Raw genomic sequence first — 27,476 nt, 5'->3', positions numbered from 1 at the left:
TATTTCCAGCTCAGGTGGGTAAATCAGTGGAAGGAAATTTGTCAAATTATGTCTTTGGCTACCAGATGAATTATTCCTCCCGAATATAAAACATTCAGTTAGAGTCAGCTAAGCCAATAACCGATGGCCCAGTAGCAATGAAATAAAATGTATTTGAATTAGAGTAAGCATCATCAATAGGTGGGAAGTATTAGGTTTTAAGTGTAATGCATTAAACTGTATGTACCCAGTTAGAACAATTAACTGCGATTGATCAAAATACATGAAACAGAAACACAAACGAAGAAATTCCGGATATGTCTCTGAACCCTTAATGTGCAGATTTTCTGTCATTAGTTTCACTATCTTATACATTGCTGGTGACCATCAACTTTGCCTGAAACGTATCGACAATGCCCATCAACTTTGTCTGAAACGTTTCGATGATGACCATCCATTTTGTCTGAAACTAAGCGATGATGACCATCCACTTTGTCTGACATTTATCGATGATGACCATCCACTTTGTCTGAAACTAAGCGATGATGACCATCCACTTTGTCTGAGACTAAGCGATAATGACCATCCACTTTGTCTGAGACTAAGCGATGATGACCATCCACTTTGTCTGAGACTAAGCGATAATGACCATCCACTTTGTCTGAGACTAAGCGATGATGACAATCAACTTTGCCTGAAACTAAGCGATGATGACCATCCACTTTGTCTGAAACTAAGCGATGATGACCTTCCACTTTGTCTGAAACTAAGCGATGATGACCATCCACTTTGTCTGAGACTAAGCGATGATGACCATCCACTTTGTCTGAAACTAAGCGATGATGACCATCAATTTTATCTGAAACTAAGCGATGATGACCATCAATTTTATGTGAAACTAAGCGATGATGACCATCCACTTTGTCTGAAACTAAGCGATGATGACCATCAATTTTATCTGAAACTAAGCGATAATGACCATCAACTCTTCTCTGAAAGGAACATTTTCTCCAATTGCCTTTTAATAGCCTTTCTCTTAGGCAAACCTATTACTGATATCACATGCTTTTATTGAACACAAGGCTATAACAACTGCTGGTCATATGATCATGCTGAACACTTCCCATTGCAGTCACATGATCGTCCTGAATACAAACCACTGGTGGTAGTTACATGCTTTCAGTGAACAAAACCTATTACAGAAGGTCACATGCTTTCAGTGAACATTGAGAGGACCGATAGTCACATGATCATGTTGAACACACACACATACTGTTAGACGGCAATTCTTGTCTGATATATCAATGTGATCATATGCCATTGCATGTGTTGGATAACCGTTGATGTTAAACGCCTTTTGTGTTAGTCAAGATACGAACCCAGATGGATTCCACTCTAGATATCCAGGCACCACCCTACTTGAGACCACGGTAATGTGCGTGTATTATCACAGCCATCACACAATAATTGGCCTATTTCTTGCCGCTGTCTAAACAAATGGGTTTCACCACGTTGTTGACGTTGTTGAGAAGTGGATCTGAACATGACATAGACACAAGGAACGGATGGTGTACAAATTTAACCTTAAAAACAGTGAAGCTGCCAGGATGACATCCTCTACAATGGGATGTCACGGTCTCGCCTCATCAGCAGGTAGAGAAACGACGGATACTGATGTTCATTTTTGTCACGCCCAACTGTTTCAGGGGGACTGGGGAGGAGGGTCCCTCGTATGGTATGTCTAAAACTCGTGACAGTTCGTGAAACTCCTCCATTCCAATCTGAGCATCCTCTAACATATCTTCGTGCTCCTCACAGCTTCTGGACAGACGTAGGTGGGATATATCACGGCGGATTCCCAGCAGCTGTCTGGCAAGGGATTGGTCCTGTCGTCTCAGTTCGAGCTAAACAGAGAGAAAGAAGTGAAGCAGTATATATCGAGGGCACTGTGAGTTAACTGCCGCTTTGAACAATATTATTGACTATTAATGTAACACGTGGGTGTCTCCTTGGGCAAGTGACTTTGTTCAAATGTGCCCCTGTTCACCCAGCAGTGAATGGGTACCCGGAAGGATGAGATGACAATTCACCTTCTAGCGCCAAACAGGCAGCTTGGGATCTGAGAATAACTGTTGAGTGCACACTGATCAAATTGACCATGAGTGCTTTGAGCAACCACACAGTACATGGAAAACAGCTCGCCTAAGAATTGCACTGGTAGTAGTAGTAGTTGTTGTTGTTGTAGTAGTAGTGACGGAGTCTGACGGCGTACCAGCTTACTATAGAGGAAACACCAAAATGACCTTTGTCATAAACATTTACCGCTTTCATGAAATCTACGAGAATTGGTGTGATGGGGACTGGTCAAGAGTCACAATCGGAACCAATCTGGGTTTCAAACCAAGGGATACAACTCCGCACAGACAGTTGTGGAGCCTTAGACCTTTGAGACACACCTGCTGCCTATACAGTACGAACATGGTCTCACGTTGCTCACACAAACAGTGCATATCAAAAGACAACGAGGAAATGCCAGACAATGATCCAAATAGTTATCATCGTGGACTGGTATAATGCTTTTATCCATCTTTGGAAAAAAAATATTCACATGTATAACAAACATGAGGTTAATATTTGGGCATACTATTGTACAAGTAACATCCGAGAATCAAACAGGTTTTGACACGGATACTCAACACTTTATAATATTCTGACATTGAACTCAGAGACAGATAGGTACATCAACATGGTTATGTATATTATCGCTATGTTTATCCTGTTGACAGAACAATAACATGTTTACTATTGCATGTAAATAACATAACATGTGTAGCAAGATTGGGAAATTTTAAGAAATATTTATCAAAAAGTTCAACGTGTTTACACAACAATGGCTTTCTTTCTGAGAAACGTGTATGTAATATTGGTGCGCGTCAAGGAAGTATTTTAAGTCCATTTCTTTTCTCCTTCTTTATTAACGAATTCGTTGTGCGTTCAAATACAATAGAATTTCAAAGATTAACAAAACTCCATCCAGAATCCCAAACTGTATTTCTTCGTCGGTTTGCAGATGATATTGCCAAGACATCACGATAAGTGGCTTACAAACATTAATAAATCATTGCAATGTTATAATTCATTATGGAATCTAACAGTTCATACCAACAAGACTGAAGTTATAGCTTTAAATAATGGAACACGATTTTCAAGAAATGAAAAGTGAATTAACCTGGGGGAACCTTTTGAAGTACTCACAGCACGTGCATTGATCGGAGTGGCATCATGGTATAAAGTGAACCGGAATTAACACAGTAATAGAGCTGCATCACAAACCAAGAACGTTCATCTTTGAGTACTATATAATTTGAAAAAAGTTGACGATGTCGACTATGTACACCATTATCCTACACGACAGCCGCGAATAGCTGCAAAACTGCTGGTGCGGCGTTAAGAAATAATCATGTGCTCATAACTACACGGCAAATTTGAGGAAAGGATTCAGGACACTTTTTAAAAAAGGAAAGCTTACTTAGAAAATGAAACGTGAAATGCTGTGCTTCCTAATTTGGAGAGAAGTAGGTATCTCAATGGACACCAATTGTGATTGCCTCTTTGTTTATATGTTTCTTATGCATATGAATCGGAATTTTTGCTCGGATTTGCAAATAACAACATGTGAATTTGGCGAAGAAGTTTAAATTCAGCTTCATGAATATCGTTCAGTTCTGGGTCAAATAACCAATTCCCTCATTTACTCACGTGAACTAGAAATAGAAGAAACGACATCGGTGAGTTACAGTCGAGCATGCTCTTCTTACGAAAATTACAACATACGACGGTCATACAACATTCAAGGCCTCAGTAAAATGTTTAAAATGTTTGATGGTAAATATACGAGGACATAACCAAATCTGACTCATCAGTGACAAAAGTGATGTCCGATGAAATTCCCTATTTTGACCTGCTATTGCATGTGTTGTGACGGGTGCCATCGATAGTGCCATTATGATTAAATGGTGATTAAAAACACACATGCTCACAGTATAGTTTTTAACAGAGATTCCTTATGGCAAGGGTCGCTTTTGTATCGCTTTTACTGGAAAACCTTAGATTTGGTTGTGATATTCTTGTGTACGGATCTGAGGTAAAGGAGGGAGGGTCGGGTAGCCTAGTGGTTAAAACGTTCGCTCGTCACGCAGAAGACCCGGGTTCGATTCCCGACATGGGTACAATGTGTGAAGCCCAATTCTGGTGTCCCCCACCGTAATATTGCTGGAATATTGCTAAAAGCGGCGGAAAACCATACTCACTCACTCACTCACTCACTCACTTACTGAGGTAAAGGGTGTGAGATGACATTGTTTGCAACACTTGTATAGAATTTGTCATGCCTGTAACGGTTTCAGTTTAAAACTTCAGTGTCTACTGATGAAACGTGTACACTTCGCCACTTTTCCATGTGTATCCAGTATGCGATACTGTTGAAAGAGTTGCATTGCACAGCAACCACTTGAAACTGATTTCTGTTGTATGCTATAGGCCTATGTATTATGAGTATTTAGACCGGGATTAAAATTTGCCAACATCTTTACCTCATGACGTTAATGCATCCTGCGCGTCCTTATTCTATCGATAACGAACCTTACGGCGGTTAACGCTGATATTGTACACTTGGAATCCAAGTCTTCCAGCATTTCGTCAAGTAGAGCTCCATCACCCCGTGTTTATAGTTAAGCTGGAATGTGCGTAAACAAACTATTTGGAGAATTCATTTCCGATACCGCGGTCGTATATATTTGTTTAAAGGCGCACTCAGCAATATTCCAGTTATATGACGGCGGTCTGTAAATAATCGAGTCTAGACCCGACAATCCAGTGATTGGGATTTTGAGCATCGATCTACGCAATTGGCATACCATGACATGCCCTTCGACCATTCTCGACCAGATTTAATTGTGTTTCAGTTTTCTCATTTAACCTTGAGAATCAGCTTTAACCTTGAAAGTGCAAAACAATCTACGATAAAATGAATCTGAAGCTGTCAATATTGTTCAACAATATTGAGATGTCATTACAATATTGAGACATGTTTCGAGATAGGATTGAACGCAAGGATCGATGGAATTACAGATACCACGGACCCCAGTAAGTCAGCGACTACTAATATGGTGTTTGTACCAGTTCAGTCCGGATCCAGTCCAGAGCCTGGTTGATCTTTCTCTTCCTCTCTGTCGTCAACTTGGCATCTTCCTGACCCTCTGCACCTTGGTTCAAGTCCGGGAGGCGCGGTGTGCCAACAAACTGAGCCTTCCAGGCAGTTATACTCGCCCGCTGGGTCCTCAAATTCAGCCTGTTGGCGGTCTCCACCACCTGAACCAGATCCGAGGGTTCTTGGCTTTCCGGGATGACGTCATACTGGAAATGTCTGCGTCTCAGCGTGACGTCATCAGAGTCCTCGTCGATGACACCCAGCTGACTGTAACCTATGAAATATATCATACCTAATACGAGGTTGCTCAACAAGTGAATTAAATTTTTGTTATTTCCGTTAGTGGCGCAGCCATTGAAAATGTAGATTTGTGTTGCATCGTACATGGTTTCTTTCACATGCACGTCATTCAACACACACACACACACACACACACGCTGGCACGCACGCACGCACGCACGCACGCACGCACGCACGCACGCACGCACGCACACAGACACACACACACACACACACACACACACACACATCGAGCTACTCACACGGTGGTACAACTGTGCTCTTCTTACGACTGCCCATGACCGCCATGTATGCCTCACTCGCCTACCCTCCCGACGGCCATTCCGGCACCAAACGTCATATACGCCTTCTGCAAAAGCCGGTCCGCTTTAGTGACTTGTAAAGGGTGTCCTCTGAGTCTGAGGTCTACAGTGTCAAGGTCCGAGAATTGTCCTGTAGGCTGCTGTTGGGGTCAGTCACTGTTGCAGAAGAATAAGAGATGTTGCTATGGCTACCAGCATATCCTTATCTGCCTATCTACTAATCTGTATACCTGCCAATCTTCATCTCCCTACCCAATAGTCTGTCTCATGGTTTATTCTCCCTACAGTGTTTTATTGTACGATAAACAACTCCCACGCGGCGTTTATTTCTTTAATATACCTACCTGCCTACCTACATAATGGATATCTATATATCAGCCTACCTACCTGAAATCGTTGTGGGGATTCCGGGTTAGAACTGGTGTCTAGTACCCGATGTTTGTTATAAAAGGCGAATAAAACGAGAGGAAGAACCCGTGTGCGAAATAAGCTACAGTCGGAAAGCGCACGTTAAATCTCCTATATCAGTCAGTCAGTCAGTCAGTCAGAGGAAGAACACTAAAACCCAAATCATACCCCTTTTCACACATCTATTAACTGCACTCCCCTGGCCCAAATAATAACTACTTTAAACGGCTCAACTCTCTATTTTTAAATTTATTCGGCCCGGTGGGCGTGACACAATTTAACGTCATATGTTATCGAATGATTACAGCGAAGGAGGACTCAAATGACTGACATAGTTGCCTTTTGTAAATACATGAAAATCCAATGGGTAAGGTGGTTGTTTAATTCAACATGTATGTGACATGCACGAGCCATGTCTGTTTTATTTCTCCCGTGGCGACATACATCTGTATCACTTCTAAACACGAAACCTTCATACAATCACTAGAAATGTAGATAACAAAGTTTGGGAAAGATGTGATCTCAAACGGTTGCTTAATTAAGGAAGATAACATTGCGAACAATACTAGTAATCAATTTGTAAAACTTTCTTCCTTAAACAACGTGCCATTGTAAGATATGAACTATTTTGTTAGATGGCATAAACGATGTATTCAGACAATGAAGCAGATTCTTAAACCAAACGGGAATCTTAAAACAGTTTAAGAGTTAAAATGAAAATTTGACCTGAAAGGGAATTTCCTGTCACAATTCGAACTTAAAAAGCACATCCGGGAAAATGGAAAGACGCACTCAGAACAACAATGAACATATGTTTAACATATGGGGTCGTCTTCCCGACACAGACGTCTCTAACCTTGTATAATATAAACTGATTCAGAAACAGATCAATTCAAATATAAACTACTTACGTTCAAAATGGGAAAAAAATCAAATTAGAAACCTCCGTAACAGGAGAACACGTATCTAGATGCTTTGAATTAACTCAAGAACCAACAATTGACAATGAAACGCATAACGTTCAATATAAACTTATTCACAGAATTATTACTACTGATTCATTACTACACAAACTAGGCAGATGTGATGACAGTTCATGTTCTGTTTGTGACAATGGACCTGGAACGCTAGAACACATTTTCTTCACTTGCAACAAAGTACAGGAATTCATACAGCAATTTGTGACATGGAACAATCCAACACAAACGTACTGGTCGGTTTAGATTATAGGTCTTTTCTTCTTGATAGCCCTGAACATAGGATGCTATTAAATCCCCTATATTCAAACACACAACAAAACATATATAGATGTAAATGTACAGAACGTTTTGAACATCTGCTGAACATCATATACAAACACATAAAATGGAAACGTATAGAAATGGTGAAAATCAGTTTTAGGATATATTGTTTGGCGACAAAACTATCGCTTAGTAATTAGATAATAGGTGTGATCAATTTAAACATTCCACATCTACCACTATCTTATTCTTACTCCTTTACTGTTCCTTGATTTCTACTATTCTTATTTCCTCTTCCTATTATATGAAAACTAGTTTTTACTAACAGGACAGACAAAGCCCTTGTAACCTCTAGCCAGGTATAGGCATGTAAAGTTTAATTATACAACCGTGACTTGTATATGTGATACTAAATCATGGAATAAAGAAGAAGAAAAAGGTATACGAGCCAGGACACAACCACAACAACTACATATCTATCTACCCCCAACACCCCCGTGGGGATTCCGGGTTACAACAGGTGCCCAGTAACCGATGTTTGTTGTAAGAGGCGACTAAATGGATCGGATGGTCAGGATTGATGACGTGATGAAGTCCTATCAACATACCCCTGCCGTATTGCTTGATACGATGATGGGAATCACATGTGTTAAACAACATACATGTACACCCAAGTCTACCTAACTTTTAATATATGTCTACCTACCCATCCGTACATCTCTATGTATTGTCATTTCACGGGTTTTGAATTCTGCCTTCTTAGCTACTATATTATAAGGGTCACATTTATGTGCGTATGATTAAGAATTATGAAAATGGAAGTTTTTGTACTTGAACCCATAATATTTCACAGAGTGCCCGTCCACCTACCTACCTACCTACCTACCTACCTACCTACCTACCTACCTACCTACCTACCTACCTACCTACCTACCTACCTACCTACACCCCTCCCTCCTACCCATCTATCTTAGTACCTACCTGCATATCTGTCCAACTACCTACCTACCTGTACCCCTACTTCTATGTACATATCCACCTGTCAATCAACTGCTTTTCCTCTATTGACATGTACCTGCCTATCAATCTACCTACTTACATGTACCTACCTATCGCGGCATCTACCACCTGTCCCTCCTACCCACCTGTCTAAGTACCTACCTACCTACCTGCATGTATCTGTCCAACTACCTACCTACCTGTATCCCCACTTCTATGTACATGTCCACCTGTCAATCACCTGCCTACCCCCTATTTACATGTACCTGCTAATCTATCTACTGCCCACCTACCAACCTGCATACTACCTGTAGAGTGTGTTCTTTTTTGTACAACAAGGGAACGTGTCATATCTGCATGTCTGTCAGTACTGGAACTCGAGACATGATTGATAGCACTGAAAGTCAATATGAAAGGTTATCGCAAACGTAATAAACCAAAATTACAGATGTCGTTCTATTCACAGGCATCTGACAGGTTATTTCAGGTAGGCGTTAAAATTTTATAGTCCGTAAAGTTTAAGAACGACGTGTACATATGACGTAGGCTATACTATAAATAAGATATGCTGTGATTCAGTGTACGTGTTTGACACAGGTGCAGCAGTAGCTGTCACAGGGACTATAATAATGTGAAGCCTTACTCCACGACCCCCTTGCCCTACCGTGAACACTCTCGGCCAGCCACTCTGTAGCTGAGGATAATGTCCACTTCCGTTCTATACCCGTGTCTCCTTCAGTCGCTTCACTTCTGGCGTAACCTACAGCCCGCTGAAATAGTTTCACAAGCTGGACGGATCAGGATGTACGATAGACGATGGACTGTCGTTCCCACAGGTGTGTCGGACATTGGACTGATAACGTCATATCATTCCTTGTTTATATCATTACATTTAGTTATGTCTAGGCCTGAATCATGTCATTTCAATTCTTCGTGGATCGTATCCAACACCAAACAACTACAGTGTCCTTCTTATGGCATTATAACGTCATATTTCTGGTCCATACTACCAGTCTATGCTTATGCATGTATTAGGCCATATAGTTGTGTGTGGATCATGTGTGCCTTACTACAATAGCTGCATAACGTCATATTCCTGGATCACAATCATGACGACAGTTTCTGCCTTACTACAATAGCTGCATAACGTCATATTCCTGGATCACAATCATGACGACAGTTTCGACCTTACTACAGCAGCTGCGTGACGTCATATTCCTGGATTACAATCATGACGACAGTTTCGACCTTACTACAGCAGCTGCGTAACGTCATATTCCTGGATCACACCATGACGACAGTTCCTGCCTTACTACAATAGCTGCATAACGTCATATTCCTGGATCACAATCATGACGACAGTTTCGACCTTACTACAGTAGCTGCATAACGTCATAATCCTGGATCAAACCATGACGACAGTTTCTGCCTTACTACAATAGCTGCATAACGTCATATTCCTAGATCACAATCATGACGACAGTTTCGACCTTATTACAATAGCTGCATAACATCATATTCCTGGATCACACCATGACGACAGTTTCTGCCTTACTACAGTAGCTGCATAACGTCATATTCCTGGATCACGCCATGGCGACAGTTTCTGCCTTACTACAATAGCTGCATAACTTCATATTCCTGGATCACACTATGGCGACAGTTTCGACCGTATTACAATAGCTGCATAACGTCACATTCCTGAATCACACCATGACGACAGTTTCTGCCTTATTACAATAGCTGCATAACGTCATATTCCTGGATCACGGCATGGCGACAGTTTCTGCCTTACTACAATAGCTGCATAACGTCATATTCCTGGATCACACCATGACGACAGTTTCTGCCTTACTACAATAGCTGCATAACGTCAAATTCCTGGATCACACCTTGACGACAGTTTCTGCCCTACTACAATAGCTGCATAACGTCATATTCCTGGATCACGCCATGGCGACAGTTTCTGCCTTACTACACTAGTTGCATAACGTCATATTCCTGGATCACAATCATGACGACAGTTTCGACCTTATTACAATAGCTGCATAACGTCATATTCCTGGATCACGGCATGGCGACAGTTTCTGCCTTACTACAATAGCTGCATAACATCATATTCCTGGATCACACCATGACGACAGTTTCTGCCTTACTACAGTAGCTGCATAACGTCATATTCCTGGATCACGCCATGGCGACAGTTTCTGCCTTACTACAATAGCTGCATAACGTCAAATTCCTGGATCACACCTTGACGACAGTTTCTGCCCTACTACAATAGCTGCATAACGTCATATTCCTGGATCACGCCATGGCGACAGTTTCGACCGTATTACAATAGCTGCATAACGTCACATTCCTGAATCACACCATGACGACAGTTTCTGCCTTACTACAGTAGCTGCATAACGTCATATTCCTGGATCACGCCATGGCGACAGTTTCTGCCTTACTACAATAGCTGCATAACGTCAAATTCCTGGATCACACCTTGACGACAGTTTCTGCCCTACTACAATAGCTGCATAACGTCATATTCCTGGATCAAGCCATGGCGACAGTTTCTGCCTTACTACACTAGTTGCATAACGTCATATTCCTGGATCACAATCATGACGACAGTGTCGACCTTATTACAATAGCTGCATAACGTCATATTCCTGGATCACGGCATGGCGACAGTTTCTGCCTTACTACAATAGCTGCATAACGTCATATTCCTGGATCACACCATGACAACAGTTTCTGCCTTACTACAATAGCTGCATAACGTCATATTCCTGGATCACACCATGACGACAGTTTCTGCCTTACTACAATAGCTGCATAACGTCATATTCCTGGATCACGCCATGACGACAGTTTCTGCCTTACTACAATAGCTGCATAACGTCATATTCCTGGATCAAACCATGACGACGGTTTCTGCCTTACTACAATAGCTGCATAACGTCATATTCCTGGATCACGCCATGGCGACAGTTTCTGCCTTACTACAATAGCTGCATAACGTCATATTCCTGGATCAAACCATGACGACAGTTTCTGCCTTACTACAATAGCTGCATAACGTCATATTCCTGGACGCTATCATCAATCGAGCAACTTATTTACACTTGGGAAGAAATGCCCCTTATAATGTAATGTCCACAAACCCTTCGGGGACCGGGGTTGAAACAGGTCTTCAGCTCTCTATTGCTGGCTTAAGAGGCGACTAATATGATCCGAGTGATTCACTGATTTGTTACATTGCGTACCATCGTGTCCCGATGACGTGGATCGTTGTTCATGAGCATGCGCTGGTTGTCCTGGTCCAGATTCGAGTTGTTGCGGAAGCCGTGTTATACTTTGAATCTGGCTGACAGCATACACACACTCACCCTGAAGACACATTGTATCGAATACTGCCTGTACAAGAATGAGGCTCATTCATTTTGATCTTAAACTTTCAATTCGTCTGTATGTCTTTAATAAAACTCTGCTGGCGCATAGCAGCGTCGAGTTTGAGTGCATTAGCCCAACATTTTCTGAATAAAAACAAGAACAGTTATCGCTTTAAGATCGTCAACAACAACGGAGGAAAAGGGCCGATCATTTTACGGCGAACATACTTGAAACTATTTAGAGTCAGTCTCATCCATACACGCTCAAGCTTTAAGGACTTCCTTGAGTCTGAAAGGATGCTCTTAGATTTATTTTCATAGTTATTTCTCTCTATTTATGTAAAACATATACATTTGAAACTTTTAATGTCCCAGCCTATGAGATTATATATACCAGCCTGACGAGAAACGCATTGCTAACAGCTGCTGAAATCAAATGTTGATCTGGATGTCCTGACGCTAGTAGCCCTACAATGGCGTATTCTGATTTGTGTGTACGTGTGTACGTATGTGCGTGTGCGTGTGCGTGTGCGTGTGCATGTGTGTAATGTTTAGAAACTTCTAACATTATACGACTGGGTCGGAACCATTCGAACACAGTTTGATATGCCCATTGTCAGAACTATATTTAGCGTAAATCGCCAAGCCTTATTAGAGCCCTTGACATAAACAAGGATGTGTTTAATACGACCTGCATTTGAACAATATTCGTTCTAGAATCACCTAATGAATAATATAACAAAAGCGACAAAAACATTTTCCATAAATGTAAGAAATCTCTGCATAGAGCTATTGTTCGTTGTACGCTTCCGACTACATGTAGATCATGTGTTAATGAATCACTACCAAATGAGAAAAGGGGAACGTATTCTGCCTTATCGATGGCACCCGTCAAAAACACATGCAAAGGCAAGTCAATTGTTCACCTGAAAACACACAGGAGCATATTGTCCAAGTCAAAATTGTCACTAATGCTTCAAATTTACAAATGTCCTCCACATGTCTGCCATAACATTTTTTTGAAATCTTAACTGGGACCTTGCATGGTGTAACCCTGAACAAATAACGAATGTTTAATAAAGGGAGACAATGCCCCGATCAACTGACAATCCTATCAAATATGAATCAGCATGTCCTTTTAATCGTCTCTTTCTCAGAGTTTATCCCCAAAATCAATCGGGGTCCATCTCATTACCGTCAACACCATGGTACATCAGCTGGATTAACTGATGGGGTATTGACATCCAGGTGATTAAATACATGGTACTATTAAGGGAAGATTTAGAACATTATAGACAGGTCAGTGGTGTTGAACAAAACACGTTTAGACCTTTGACATGCTGTGACTGGGAAAATTTAGGTTCTGTCCCCATAGTAAGAATAATGAGCGCGTGGATTGGTTTTATACCATGTAAGAATTGCAGGGCATGAAGTCATCGCAAAAATGCGCGTTCCTTTCAACAACGTCAGTTCACGTTAACTAAATGTGTTCAGACCACAAACACAAACCTAAACCCGTTCATTATCCGTTAAGTAAAAGGTCTGACGTGACATAAACATATAGAATTATGTTTAAAACCTACACATAAACTGACCTTCCAAAGAAACTTTGCACATTTGAAAATGATGTGATTTTAAAGTAGTTGTACTGGTTCAAACCCAATAAGCACAAACACATAGCCCAAACGCATAGTTGTTGTACCTGTAATTTCTACCGGCAATGCACACGTATTTTTGAGCAAAATGTGAAAAATGTAAAATCACGTAATGTCAATCTGGTAGAAATGCATGTGCCACAGGGGTATAAACACTGCACAGTTGCAATGTCAAAAACATGTAAAAAATACCGGAAGGATATCGGACAAACCCAGGACAGGGAGACCACGGGTCACTACACCACAGGAAGACCGGTATCTGTGAACGTTGCACCTCCGCAACCGCTTCCTCATAGTGACGTTATCGGTAGTGAATGCTTTGGGTCGGCGGGTGAGCACACACACAGTAACCAGATGACTTCGGACAGCAGGTGTCAGGGCCTACCGACCGTCCAGAGAACAGATGTGGACCCCTGAACATCGACGCAGACGAATACGATAGGTTAATTCAGTGCGACGGTGGCAGCCTCGGGATTTGCAACGCGTGGTCTTTACGGACGAAAGCAGGTTCTGTCTGTTTAGTTTTGATGGCAGACTGCGTGTTTACAGTCGCAGAGGTGAACGGACAGCTGCTTGCTGCGTTCAAGAAGTCGTTCCTAACGGTGGAGTTGGCGTTATGGTGTGGGGTGGAATTTGTGGTGACCAGACAACGCCGCTCGTCGTCATCAATTGAAACCATAATGCGCAACGCTATAGAGATGATATCCGCCGTCCAGTAGTGCTGCTATAGGTCCAGCAACAACCCCGAGGTGTTCTGTACCAACACGACAAGGCCAGACCCCACACAGCTCGTATCGTAGTGGACTTCCTTGCCATCAACAACGTCAACGTCTTACCGTGGCCGGCATGTTCTCCTGACTTATCACCCATAGAACACCTCTGGGACGTCTTGGACAGGCGAGTTAGAGGCCGACCACACCCTCCTACCAACAGCAAGTGTTGATACAATCTCTACAAGATGAATGGAACCGCTTGTCACGTGACCTCATCAGACGTTTGACGTTTTACATGTTCGGAGTCACGGGGAGGCCACATACGGTATTAAAGTGCCAAATTTTGTGTCTGTGACCACTTTCCGTGTTTGAATGAATTGCAGTCAAAATCTTGACAACTGAACTTTCAACTCCCACTAATTTTGTTTGTCGGGTGTACACTATTTGACCACAAAAAAGGTCAAGTTTGAGTCGTTAAGTACTAAGTGGAATTGTTGGTGTATTAAATATACTTTACCTCAAACTTTTGTTATTTTTAGTTTATTAATTACAGTCACTTCAATCTGGTGCAACGTTTCTTTTGCCGTTCAGTTTATTTAGGATTTAAGCAGGCTTAAAATTTAATTAAACTATGTTCACAATTTGAAAACGTTTGGAAACTAAGTCAATAGGAATAGTACAATAGGACATCATCAACACCAAGTTCAAACAATGTCAGTTCGCTGAAATACCTCCACACAATCCATGACTCTTGCATGCTGCTGTGTATATCGAAGCAAACACTAGACAAAGAACCCAGTGTTGAACTGAACAAATTTAACACAGCATAAAAGCTTCAGACTTGACAATGCCATCACACAATGTGCACTTGTGCATGATTTCATTCCTGTAATGCATTGTTTTCTACTGTAATACTGCCCCAAGTGGCGTTAGATAAAACTTTATTTGATATACTAATCGATGCGAAGTAGATCTGTTGTAAACATATTTACGTGTTCAGATTAGGGGTGATGTGGGTGTAGTGAGATCTGTTTTCTACTGTAATACTGCCCCAAGTGGCGTTAGATAAAACTTTATTTGATATACTAATCGATGCGAAGTAGATCTGTTGTAAACATATTTACGTGTTCAGATTAGGGGTGATGTGGGTGTAGTGAGATCTGTTTTCTACTGTAATACTGCCCCAAGTGGCGTTAGATAAAACTTTATTTGATATACTAATCGATGCGAAGTAGATCTGTTGTAAACATATTTACGTCTTCAGATTAGGGGTGATGCGGGTGTAGTGAGATCTGAGCTCGTTACATGTGTTTAGATAAGAAAAGATGCAACAGCTTTCTTCCATTCAGGATTTAAACACTATCCTAAACACGTTTAGAGATAAGCATGTCTAGCATGTGTTCAATGCATAAACACATTTTACTGTGTACTTAATTTGAAATCTCACTGTAATATATTTGACCCATAAATAAAATCACTTGAACGATCTCTAATTTCACTCGACTATATAGCTACATTGAACACGTACTTTGATTGTGAATACTTAAGAAAGAAACACAAGGACGTCCTGTAGTATGGAATCCTAGATGGGACATTGTCGCGTTGTCGCACCTTTTAACACCTTTTTTTACTTATTTTAGGAGCATTTTGGTGATTTGTTACACTGTTTACTCGTTTTTGAAAGGACGACAACGCGACAATGTCCCTTCTAGGATCCCATACTGCAGGGATGAGGGTTGATTTGAGTTACACGTCGGCTGATAACGTCAGTTGAGCATTCCTTGTTCAGTAGGGTCACAGTATGGTAGGGGCTGGTATCAAAATACTGCCACATGCACAATCTTCCACTAACGGTGTTAATCTGGTGTTTGCGCAAACATGCCTACAATAGGTGATATGTGTCATCATTCCCCGAGCCTTGACCTTGACGTAGCCAGAGGGAGACCTGTGAGAGTGGGACACGTCAGACCTAAACAAGAATGGCTTTGTGTAACAATTGTACTTTATCCACTGCAACACTAACAGCGATCGCGTTCTACAGTGTGGAGGAGGGATCAAAGTATCTTGGTCAAATGTAACGATGTATCGGCGTTCAACAGTAGCACATATCAGTGAAACGAACAAATGGAAGATCAAACTGCAAACGCGGGAGCTTTCTTAAAGAAATTACATTTACCTACATGTAGTTTACATCATCAAGGGTACTTTAATAAATAAAACAACGCGCTGGCGTGATATGGTCTGAATAATATTCATCAGGATATTAACTCATTTACAGCACTAGGATATACTTGTTTGGGTATATAGCACTAGGATATACTTGTCTGGGTATACAGAACGAGGATATACCTGTCTGGGTATACAGCACTAGGATATACTTGTCTGGGAATATATCACAAGGATATACTTGCCTTGAAATACAGCACTAGGATATACTTGTCTGGGTATACAGCACTAGGATATACTTGTCTTGGTATACAGGACTAGGATATACTTGCCTGGTAATACAGCATAAGTAAAATATTCTTGCCTATGGGCATACAACATTAAGTCTTGATTAAGATATTTTACCCTGGAACTGCAGACATTGATATTTACTGCCCTTGGAAAAAAGAACTGATATATACTGACCCGGATATATTTGATATAGTTCCCTGGGCCTACAAGACTGAAATATTCTGCGTAGGTATACAGTACTGAGATATTCAGGTCTGGGTAGGCATCTTTGCGATCATCTGGTCTGGACAGTATTGCACATTGCAGGTCAGTGTTTCAGTTTACATTTCTGTATGTCGCTCGCCCAGTCGTATCTGACACAGAACCCACTCTGATAGCAATGTCTGCACACTCGAGTGTAAGTAAATAATTCAAACATACTGCATATTGATGACATTCTAAGGACGTCTCGAGGGTGAAATGCACTCTCCTCGTAGACGGTGTTGGCGTAATGCAGTTGTCATGTACATGCAGGCAGGGGTCAGTGACGTCGTCTACAGGAAGTGGCAGTAAGAGGACATGCTGGCAAGGACCCTTAACGAGGTTAGGCCGACACCTAGACACCTATCGAGGATATGCTAGCAAGGACACGTGACGAGGATTTGCTAGCAAGGACACGTAACGAGGATATGCTAGCAAGGACACGTAACGAGGATATGCTAGCAAGAACACGTAACGAGGATATGCTAGCAAGGACACGTAACGAGGATATGCTAGCAAGAACACGTAATAAGCATATGCTAGCAAGAACAGGTGACGAGGATATGCTAGTAAGAACACGTAACGAGGATATGCTAGCAAGAACACGTGACGAGGATATGCTAGAAAGAACACGTAACGAGGATATGCTAGCAAGGACACATAGCGAGGATATGCTAGGAAGGACACGTTACAAGGATATGATAGCTTGGACACGTAACGAGGATATGCTAGCAAGAACACGTTACGAGGATATGATAGTAAGGACACGTAACGAGGATATGATAGCAAGGAAACGTAACGAGGATATGATAGCATGGACACGTAACGAGGATATGCTAGCAAGGACACGTGACGAGGATATGACAGCAAGAACACGTGACGAGGATATGCTAGCAAGGACACGTGACGAGGATATGACAGCAAAAACACGTGACGAGGATATGCTAGCAAGGACACGTGATGAGGATATGCTAGCAAGAACACGTAACGAGGATATGATAGCAAGGACACGTAACAAGGATGTACTAGCAAGAACACGTCACGAGGATATGCTAACAAGAACCGGTGACGAGGATATGCTAGCAAGAACACGTAACGAGGATATGCTAGCAAGGACCCATGACGAGGATGCTAGGAAGGACACGTTACAAGGATATGCTAGCATGGACACGTAACGAGAATATGCTAGCAAGAACACGTTACGAGGATATGCTAGTAAGGACACGTAACGAGGATATGATAGCAAGGGCACGTCACGAGGTTTTGCTAACAAGAACAGGTGATGAGGATATGCTAGAAAGAACACGTAACGAGGATATGCTAGCAAGGACACATAGCGAGGATATGCTAGGAAGGACACGTTACAAGGATATGATAGCTTGGACACATAACGAGGATATGCTAGCAAGAACACGTTACGAGGATATGCTAGTAAGGACACGTAACGAGGATATGATAGCAAGGACACGTAACGAGGATATGATAGCATGGACACGTAACGAGGATATGCTAGCAAGGACACGTGACGAGGATATGACAGCAAGAACACGTGACGAGGATATGCTAGCAAGGACACGTGACGAGGATATGACAGCAAAAACACGTGACGAGGATATGCTAGCAAGGACACGTGATGAGGATATGCTAGCAAGAACACGTAACGAGGATATGATAGCAAGAACACGTAACGAGGACGTGATAGGAAGGACACGTAACTAGGATATGACAGCAAGAACACGTAACTAGGAATGCTAGCAAAGGACCCGTAACGATGACATGCTTGAAAGGACCCGTAACGAGGATATGCTTAAAAGGACCCGTAACGAAGACAAGAGAGCAAGAACACGTAACGAAGACATGCTTGCAAGAACACGTAAAGATGAGACACAGTTTGTATACTCACACGCAAAAGAAACGCAAGTCAAGTATGCAGTATGCAGGTTATTTATTTTCAACATTAAAGACAAGAAATACTAATAGGGCAAGATTGACAAAAATTTGACTGAAGACAGTTTCATGGATTAAAAGGCAGATGACATAAAAAAAATTATCAAATGTTAAGGGCTTACACAGTTTCGGGTCAATACCAAAAATGTCAGTCAATACCTGGTGTGACCACCATTAGCATTGATCACTGCGACACATCTCCTGTACATTGAGTGGATCAGACGATTTGTGAAGGCCCTAGGAATCCTCCTGCACACATCCAGAGCAGCTGTGCGTAGTTCATCGGCAGTTGTAGGGACTGGGCGCACATTGTGCAGACGCCTTTGAACCTCATCCCACAAGTGTTCGATGGGGTTCAGATCAGGGCCGAGGGTTGGTCACGGCAGAACACGGATGTTGTGTTGTTGCAGAAAGGCCATGGTAGCTCTGGCAACATGGGGACGAGCGTTGTCCTGCTGGAAAATGTGTTGTTGATGTCGTGCAAAAAATGGAACAACGTGGGGTCTGATCACTTGGTCGATATACCGCTGAGCAGTGACGCCGTGTCCTTGACCTTGACCAACATTCAGAAAGCACATGAGTCCAAGTCTCGCATTAAGTCCAACCCCTGCCAATATCATGACGCTAGGTCCACCCCATGGATCCCTTTCCACAACGTTTCTGTCAGCAAAACGATCACCTCGACGCCGCCAAATTCTGACTCTCCCGTCTGCATGGGAGACACAAAAGCGACTTTCATCAGAGAAGATGACACGCCTCATCTCACGATGACGCCAATTGTGATGACCCTGTGCCCACTGAAGTCGTGCTTTTCGATGCCGTGGATGGAGAACAGGACGACGTGCTGGTCGGCGACATCTGAGGTTGTTGGAACGGAGACGTCGGATCACAGTGTCCCGGCTAATGTGTCGATTATGTGTTCCTGTGGTCTGTCGAGCACTATCACTTGCAGTTAGGAACGGATGTCGCTGGTGTTGACGGGTAATCTGCTGATCTTGTCGAGGTGTTGGTGACCCTAGGACGACCGCTCCGAGGAAGGTCATCTGTCGTCTGTGTAGCATTGTATCGATGCAGGAGACGGTTAAGTGTGGTTATGTTAACGTTGAAATGACGGGCAACATCTTGGACAGACTCTCCAGCTTCCAAACGTCCGATAGCCTGGTTTCTCTGAATTTGAGTTAGGCGTGGCATTGTTGACCAAGGAGTGGTAGGTCCAAGTATCGGCCACAGTTTTATAGACACTACAGTTAGTGACAATTCGTGCATTTTCGATTTCGCGAGAAATTGGTGCATGATACCCACATATTCATTCAAATGGTGTGTTTGGGCGATTCGTTTTTTATGTTGCGTTTTTACTCGGGGCTTCCAAAATGCAACCAAACATATTGATAACAACATCAGGCTACACTACATGCTAAAACTCGTATCAGTTTATGGTTCCATGTTTGTCACCTATTTGCTTAAAACCACATGCGTTTCTTTTGCGTGTGAGTATATATTTAACCAGGGACGAAAGACACCACATGTTTGTTTACATGAAAGCAAGAACAAAATATATTTAACTGGAGACCAATGACACGAAATGTTTGTTGCCGTCACGGTGGGAACAAGGGCACCATTGTTTTGTCTGGGCATCAATGGCACAATATGTTCGTTTACCTGTGAGCAGAAACACAATATACATGTTTGCTTATCAGCAACCATTTAACATACAACAATCTTAAGTTGTTTTTCTTCAGCGAGATCTGATGAGATGAGATGAGTGAGTGAGTGAGTATGGTTTTACGCCGCTTTTAGCAATATTCCAGCAATATCACGGCGGGGTACACAAGAAATGGGCTTCACACATTGCACCCATGTCGGGAATCGAACCCGTGCCTTCGGCGTGACGAGCGAACGTTTTAACCACTAGGCTACCCGACCGCCCCGCAGATTCCGAAATATCTTGTTCACAAATCATAACGGAGTTAATTAAGGAATATTTCGGGTACGATAGATCTATTTTTTCAACACATGTATGCTTCAATAAGCCAAACGTGTTCTAACATATTTTATAATCAGCTTTGTTGATATACAACAGAGATTGCAGGCGGTGGTCTAATACCTCCCGATGTACTGCAGACAGTCTTCACGTGTATACAACCGCCGCTGCAGCCGCTAGGGAACGCATCCTTCGCAAGCCACAGATGGCCCCGGCTCCCAGGCGAGCAGCTTGGTTAATTTGTCAGACCAGGTTAACGTGGCACTGAAAGTGTTTGGTCTATGAGTCTAAACCGAAAATGAGATTCTACACACTGTCAACGGGTGGTTGATAAACGACTTTGCCATGGAGGACGGAGCTTATCACGTGGCACTATAGGTCGTCACTCTGAAGTTTGGAATGTAAATAAAGGCTACTTATAGATCATGACAAGTCATTTGGATATCAGACACGACTGCAACGTTGATCATTCAGGGGTTGAAATTGCCTTGATACATCTGTGGTTATCGCGATATGTCCCTATCGGAGGGATACATAGTCCTTACTTTGACACATACAAGTGTATGTTTGTTTGTTTGTTGTTTAACCCGCTCTTAGCATTATTCCAGCTACATGCCGGCGGTCTGTAAATATTCGAGTCTGGACCAGACAATCCAGTGACTGACATCATGAGCATCGATCCACGCAATTGGGATACAATGACATGCATCATCCCTGACCACCCGATCCCGTTAGTCGCTTCTTACAAGTGTATGAACCAGAGGGAGACATCTGCTGTATTGAGTGTTGATTGTATTAGAAGTAACATCGACTAAACTGAGAGATACGTGTATTACTCGGAGATACCCATATCGGAGAGATGCATCTGCATTACTAAGAGATACTTGTATGTGGAGCATCCATCTGCGTTACTGAGAGATACCTGTATCGGTGAACTACACCTGCATTACTGTTTTGTTTGTTTGTTTGTTTGTTGATTAACGCCGCACTCTGCAATATTCCAGCTATATGACGGTCTTTAAGTAATCGAATCTGAACCAGACAATTCAGTCATTGATATCATGAGCATCGATCCACCCAATTGGGATCGATGACATGCATCAATCAAGTCAGCAAGCCTGACCACCCGATCCCGTTAGTCGCCACTTACGACAAGCATAGTCACCCTTTACGACAGGCATGGGTTGCTGAAGACCTCTTCTACCGCGGATCTTCACGGGAGACAGACGTCCATGTGGAGTATACGACTGCATTACTCAGCGATACCTGTATCTGGAGGGTACACCTGCATTACTCTGTATCTGGATGGTACACCTCCATTACTGAAGAAATCTGGTGCCTTGTTGAGCAAAGTCTGCATGGGATAGTAAATTACTTATATTGGGGCGAAATTCCCGCGATACTTCTGTGTATGGAAGAGACATATACGCCGGGCTGAGTCATATCTATATCGGAGCAATACACCTGGAGTTATTTGATATTAATGCTTAGATAAACTGCGCAGTAATTTACTGGATATACAGAGAAATTAATGATTACATATAAAGAGAAATTAATACCAGAGGGAAATCCTGTTTTTATTGAAACAGGGAAACGTTTGTTGTGACAGAAATACCTGAAGAAATTAATTTGCATAACTGAAACTTACACCTACATAACCATCCACCTCAGCGTTATTGACACCTGTCTCGGATAAATACGTGTACTCCTGCATTTGCCCTTCTACATAGAACGGGGACATTTCTACGTCAAGGTAACGTCACTCGTTACATGAAAGAAACAGTGTCAATGATGTATAATTAATATTATTATTACCCGAGAGTCAAAAACATTGTTTAACTCCTTTTACCTACCTTGCTGCCTCAGGTATTATCTCTGCTCCGTGTTCTAACACCCGCAGTCTCCCTGGTCCTCTGAAGACAAGTGAAATATATATGAGCAGAGAATTGAAATAAACAGCTATCATCAATGTCAGCTGTGAAATGAACACCTCTCCATTCCCACAGCTAACAGTAGAGCAACACAAACATCACGCTCCGTGGTGGGCTAGTGACATAATGAAGCGGGCGTTCGCAGGCCCCTCCAGCACCCCCACTTGAAATCCACAAGCTGTCACTCACGTGAGCCGTGTAACTACACTAAGGCTATGTACACTACCCTGCTACAAAGGCAGGGGGAGCTGATATGATTTATGGCGTCAAAAATATCGACATGGTTTACAACGTTGAAATGTGTGTGACATGCTTTAATCTACCATAACTCAAAAGGAAGACGGGTCGGCTAAGCAGACAAGACTCCTATGGTGTGAGTGTATTTGACGAGCGGCCTTGTGAACGTTTGGATGGGGAATTAGTTATGACAGGTTTGTTTGCTTGTTTGAGTGTTGTTTAAAGCCGCACTCAGCAATATTCCAGCTATATGGCGGCGGTCTGTAAATAACTGAGTCTGGACCAGACAATCCACAATGGACATCATGAGCATCAATTTGGATACGATAACATCCATCAACCACGTCAGCGCTGACCGCTCGATCCCGTTAGTCGTCTGTTAAGACAAGCATGGGTTGCTGAAGACCGGTTCTAACCCGGAATCACCACACACACAGGCACTTGAAGTAATGCACGTCTGAAACTACCTACACTTAAACGCACAGTTGTTCCACTTGTACACGGCACAGGAACAGGATCTCTCCAGTACGTGCCCTGAACAGTGAACGTGGGTTTATTACCTTAAATTCAACATACCTCGTCCCTCGTAAAGGTATTTTAACTTAGTAAAAGTCTATAGAGCTCACTGAATGTATAGTTGTTTTATAGGTTTTAAGTCTCATTAAGTATCACGCCTGAATGAGGTTGTAAAAATCGTGCCGTAACTGGAATAGAACCCGGGCCTTGGCCTCGGTGACCCGACGATTTAACCACTAAACTACCCACCCCCCTGTTTTGTCAAGTGATACGTCCTGATATCCTTGACACTATTGATACTTCTTGATATCCAGCACATGTTGCTGCTTCAGACGCCATCGTTGGACGCCATTGCAGCTTTTATTTGCCTTGGGTTCAAACCATATATCTCAACGCTATAATATGAAAAACATGAGTTCGTCCAAGGCGCCGCAATTCGATGTACTGAGTTGCGTTCATTTGGGCACGCCAGAAATCTATCGATCATGGGGGTTCGAACCCCGTTCGCACCGATTATGTTTCTAGGTTTGTCAGCACCATACCCGTGCTCGTGGGTTTCATCGAAGTGGTAAACGTCTGAGACCTGCATCACTCGGGCTTTCCTCCCACATTAAGCTTGCAGGTCTCATACGTTTACCACTTCGGTGAAACCCACGAGCACGGGTATGATGCTGACAAACCTAGAAACATAATCGGGGCGAACCGGGGTTCGAACCCACAATTATAGGTTTCTGGCGTGCCCAAGGGAAGCAACTCTGCACAGCGATTTGCGGCGCCTTAGACGACTGGGCCACCCGTGCCCTCGGAATATTGTTAAAAAATCCAACTTTGTGACACTCACATTTGTCAAATCCACATTACCTATGAAAAGGTCGTGGTAGGAGCAAATGGAATCAGCATATCAAGTTGTTCCATAGACATGCTCTAACACGGCGACACTTTCGACAAACCGTTCATCTGTAACAGTTTTACTCAATACCATGTGTCACCAGTAGTCAGGGACATTAAGTCAATAACTGATCATTCGCGTTAGCCCGAAACAGATCCGATACTTTCAGTATGTCTGCCCAGTAGTCACGTGTGTTCCGTCATGGGTACAGCTATCCTTGTGGACTTAACATGGATCCTATCAATCAAAACGTATTCAAGTCGATATATATTTTTATCACAATGGTCAACATGGTAGTGTACGGTCATTGTGTTCAATCAGTGTTTGGAAGCAATGGGATATATACAAACTGGTTTCTATATATTAATTTAAAAAAAGAGTGGGACATTCGCAAATAACATACATATGATTTTGTCTAACCAGACATATTCGACACTATTTATCAAATCTATTAAAAAGCGTCACCTCCATAATCAGTGCACTGATATAAGTTATTTTAAATCAAACAAAACGTATTGAGGTGCCCTTAGCAGGTTAGTTTATATTCGTCTTAATGTGTTTACAGGTGAAACGTGTTACAACTCAGAATTTCGATTAACGCCATTATGTTTATAGCTGTATTCAACAAGGCACACAACAGTTTACTGTTATAGTGACATTCCTGGTCATGTTCGCTGTAGTCCTCTTGTATCTCGCCTCAGTGTTAGCGTCGCACAGCCTTGGGTGTATTCGCGTACCGTTATTATTCAATTAGTTTCATGGTTTGTATGCGGGGTGGGGGATGAGTTTCTTTGTGTTTTTTGGGTTGTTTTTGGTTTTGGGGGGCGGGGGTGGTGGTGGTATATAAACCGAATGATCGTTTTTGTTTGTTTTTTATTTTGTGTTACTTAGTCTCTGACTGACTGAGTATAGTTTTATGCCGCCTTTAGCAATATTCCAGCAATATCACAGCTGGTGAAACCAGAAAAAGGCTTCACATTTTGTACCCAGGCATGTGGGGAATCAAACCGTGGCCGCGCCTTACAGTTACTGAGAGTGGAGTAAGTGTATACAGACACTGGATACCAGTACAGTATTTCAAACAGACACATCTGCGGTGGCCTTTGTCTTATTCAAAGTCCGTTCATGAGGATGTACTTAAGTATAAGACTGAAACACATTACACTGCAATTGTCAACACTACACTACCCGGTAGCGTTAGCTCTCTGTATATGGTACCAGCTTGGAGCTGGGAGCTTAGGGAACCCTTAAAGCTATTCCTAGTATGTTTACACTCCGACACGATAATCCCTCAAAGTGGTTTTATCGTGTACTTGTTTCATAAAACATACATATCATCAAATGTAAGGTTAACTGTTGATCCAATAAGGCCCACCGACTTGTGGTGTTGAACTGTTCTGAGCAGACCCGACTTCTGGAAGATAATCTCATGGCTTGAATGCCCTGTTTGTGTACTACAGCTGATATACGGCAAGAGGCATATAAGAAGACGGCTTTAGGTATTGATAAAGCGGCATGCGGTGGCATATAGTTCACCGTCAGTGAGATTTGTGGACAATACATAAACGCTTAACATTGTATATTCAATGTATATTTGATAGAACATATTCCCCGGGTATTACTGAGAACCGGTTATATCTACCGCTGGACAAAGATGGTGAGGGGGAACATCACCCCTCTAGCCTGTACGTCTAAGTTTGAGATTGATGGGATTATAAACACGCGAGAGGGCACTGCACCCCTCTATTTTATACGTGTACGCTGGATATAGATGGTGTTATAAAGACATGGGGGGGACCAACACCCCTCTATTATATACGTGTATACTGGACATAGATGGTGTTATAAACACGTGAGAGCGAACAACACCCCTCTATTATATACGTGTACGCTGGACATAGATGGTGTTATAAACACGTGAGAGGGAACAACACCCCTCTATCATATACGTGTACGCTGGACATAGATGGTGTTATAAACACGTGAGAGAGAACAACACCCCTCTATTATATACGTGTACGCTGGACATAGATGGTGTTATAAACACGTGAGAGGGAACAACACCCCTCTATTATATGCCTTTACGCTGGACATAGATGGTGTTATAAACACGTGAGAGGGAACAACACCCCTCTATTATATGCCTTTACGCTGGACATAGATGGTGTTATAAACACGTGAGAGGGAACAACACCCCTCTATTATATGCCTTTACGCTGGACATAGATGGTGTTATAAACAGGTGAGAGGGAACAACACCCCTCTATTATATGCCTTTACGCTGGACATAGATGGTGTTATAAACACGTGAGAGGGAACAACACCCCTCTATTATATGCCTTAACGCTGGACATAGATGGTGTTATAAACAGGTGAGAGGGAACAACACCCCTCTATTATATGCCTTTACGCTGGACATAGATGGTGTTATAAACACGTGAGAGGGAACAACACCCCTCTATTATATGCCTTTACGCTGGACATAGATGGTGTTATAAACACGTGAGAGGGAACAGCATCCTCCTAACCTATACTTGTATACTGGACAAAGATGGTGTTATAAACACGTGAGGGGGAACAGCATCCTCCTAACCTATACGTGTATACTGGACAAAGATGGAATTATAAACACGTGAGAGGGAACAACACCCCTCTATTATATACGTGTATACTGGACATAGATGGTGTTATAAACACGTGAGAGGGAACAGCATCCTCCTAACCTATACGTGTTTACTGGACAAAGATGGAGTTATAAACACGTGAGAGGGAACAGCATCCTCCTAACCTATACGTGTATACTGGACATAGATGGTGTTATAAACACGTGAGAGGGAACAACACCCCTCTATTATATGCCTTTACGCTGGACATAGATGGTGTTATAAACACGTGAGAGGGAACAGCATCCTCCTAACCTATACGTGTTTACTGGACAAAGATGGAGTTATAAACACGTGAGAGGGAACAACACCCCTCTATTATATGCCTTTACGCTGGACATAGATGGTGTTATAAACACGTGAGAGGGAACAACACCCCTCTATTATATACGTGTACGCTGGACATAGATGGTGTTATAAACA

General features: G+C 42.4%; 2 protein-coding genes across 3 annotated transcripts; one reads left to right on the top strand and one right to left on the bottom strand.

The window, feature by feature from the left end:
- Positions 1-972: 972 nt before the first annotated feature.
- Positions 973-22,942, bottom strand: LOC124146790 (protein FAM167A-like). Of its 2 annotated transcripts, none has more exons than XM_046517238.2 (4): positions 22,671-22,942; positions 5,731-5,946; positions 5,158-5,462; positions 973-1,883 (listed from the first exon to the last, which is right to left on the bottom strand). In XM_046517238.2, the coding sequence occupies exons 2-4, from the start codon at positions 5,774-5,776 to the stop codon at positions 1,626-1,628; spliced, it is 609 nt and encodes a 202-aa protein (XP_046373194.1). In that variant the 5' UTR covers positions 5,777-5,946; positions 22,671-22,942; the 3' UTR covers positions 973-1,625. The 2 variants fall into 2 exon arrangements, with proteins under 2 accessions (XP_046373194.1, XP_046373195.1); XM_046517239.2 differs by lacking the exon at positions 22,671-22,942 and adding an exon at positions 9,103-9,287.
- LOC125372105 lies at positions 17,264-18,064 on the top strand. Its single transcript, XM_048381120.1, has one exon. The coding sequence runs from the start codon at positions 17,264-17,266 to the stop codon at positions 18,062-18,064; it is 801 nt and encodes a 266-aa protein (XP_048237077.1).
- Positions 22,943-27,476: the final 4,534 nt, after the last annotated feature.

The sequence above is a fragment of the Haliotis rufescens genome, unplaced genomic scaffold (assembly GCF_023055435.1).
Source record: "Haliotis rufescens isolate VD_foot unplaced genomic scaffold, xgHalRufe1.0.p SCAF_1, whole genome shotgun sequence".
In the NCBI taxonomy this organism is placed as follows: Eukaryota; Metazoa; Mollusca; class Gastropoda; order Lepetellida; family Haliotidae; genus Haliotis; species Haliotis rufescens.
Note: the sequence above shows the minus strand (reverse complement) of the source record. Positions and strands in the feature narration are given on the sequence as shown.

Excerpts from the sequence above, each read along its gene's own strand:
- LOC125372105 (XM_048381120.1), top strand. The coding sequence starts at position 17,264 with ATGCTAGCAAGGACACGTGACGAGGATTTGCTAGCAAGGACACGTAAC.
- LOC124146790 (XM_046517238.2), bottom strand. The coding sequence starts at position 5,776 with ATGGCGGTCATGGGCAGTCGTAAGAAGAGCACAGTTGTACCACCGT. Across the intron at positions 5,463-5,730 it reads GAGCACAGTTGTACCACCGT|GTTACAGTCAGCTGGGTGTC; the intron begins GTGAGTAGCTCG and ends TATATTTCATAG. Across the intron at positions 1,884-5,157 it reads ACTGGATCCGGACTGAACTG|CTCGAACTGAGACGACAGGA; the intron begins GTACAAACACCA and ends CTCTCTGTTTAG.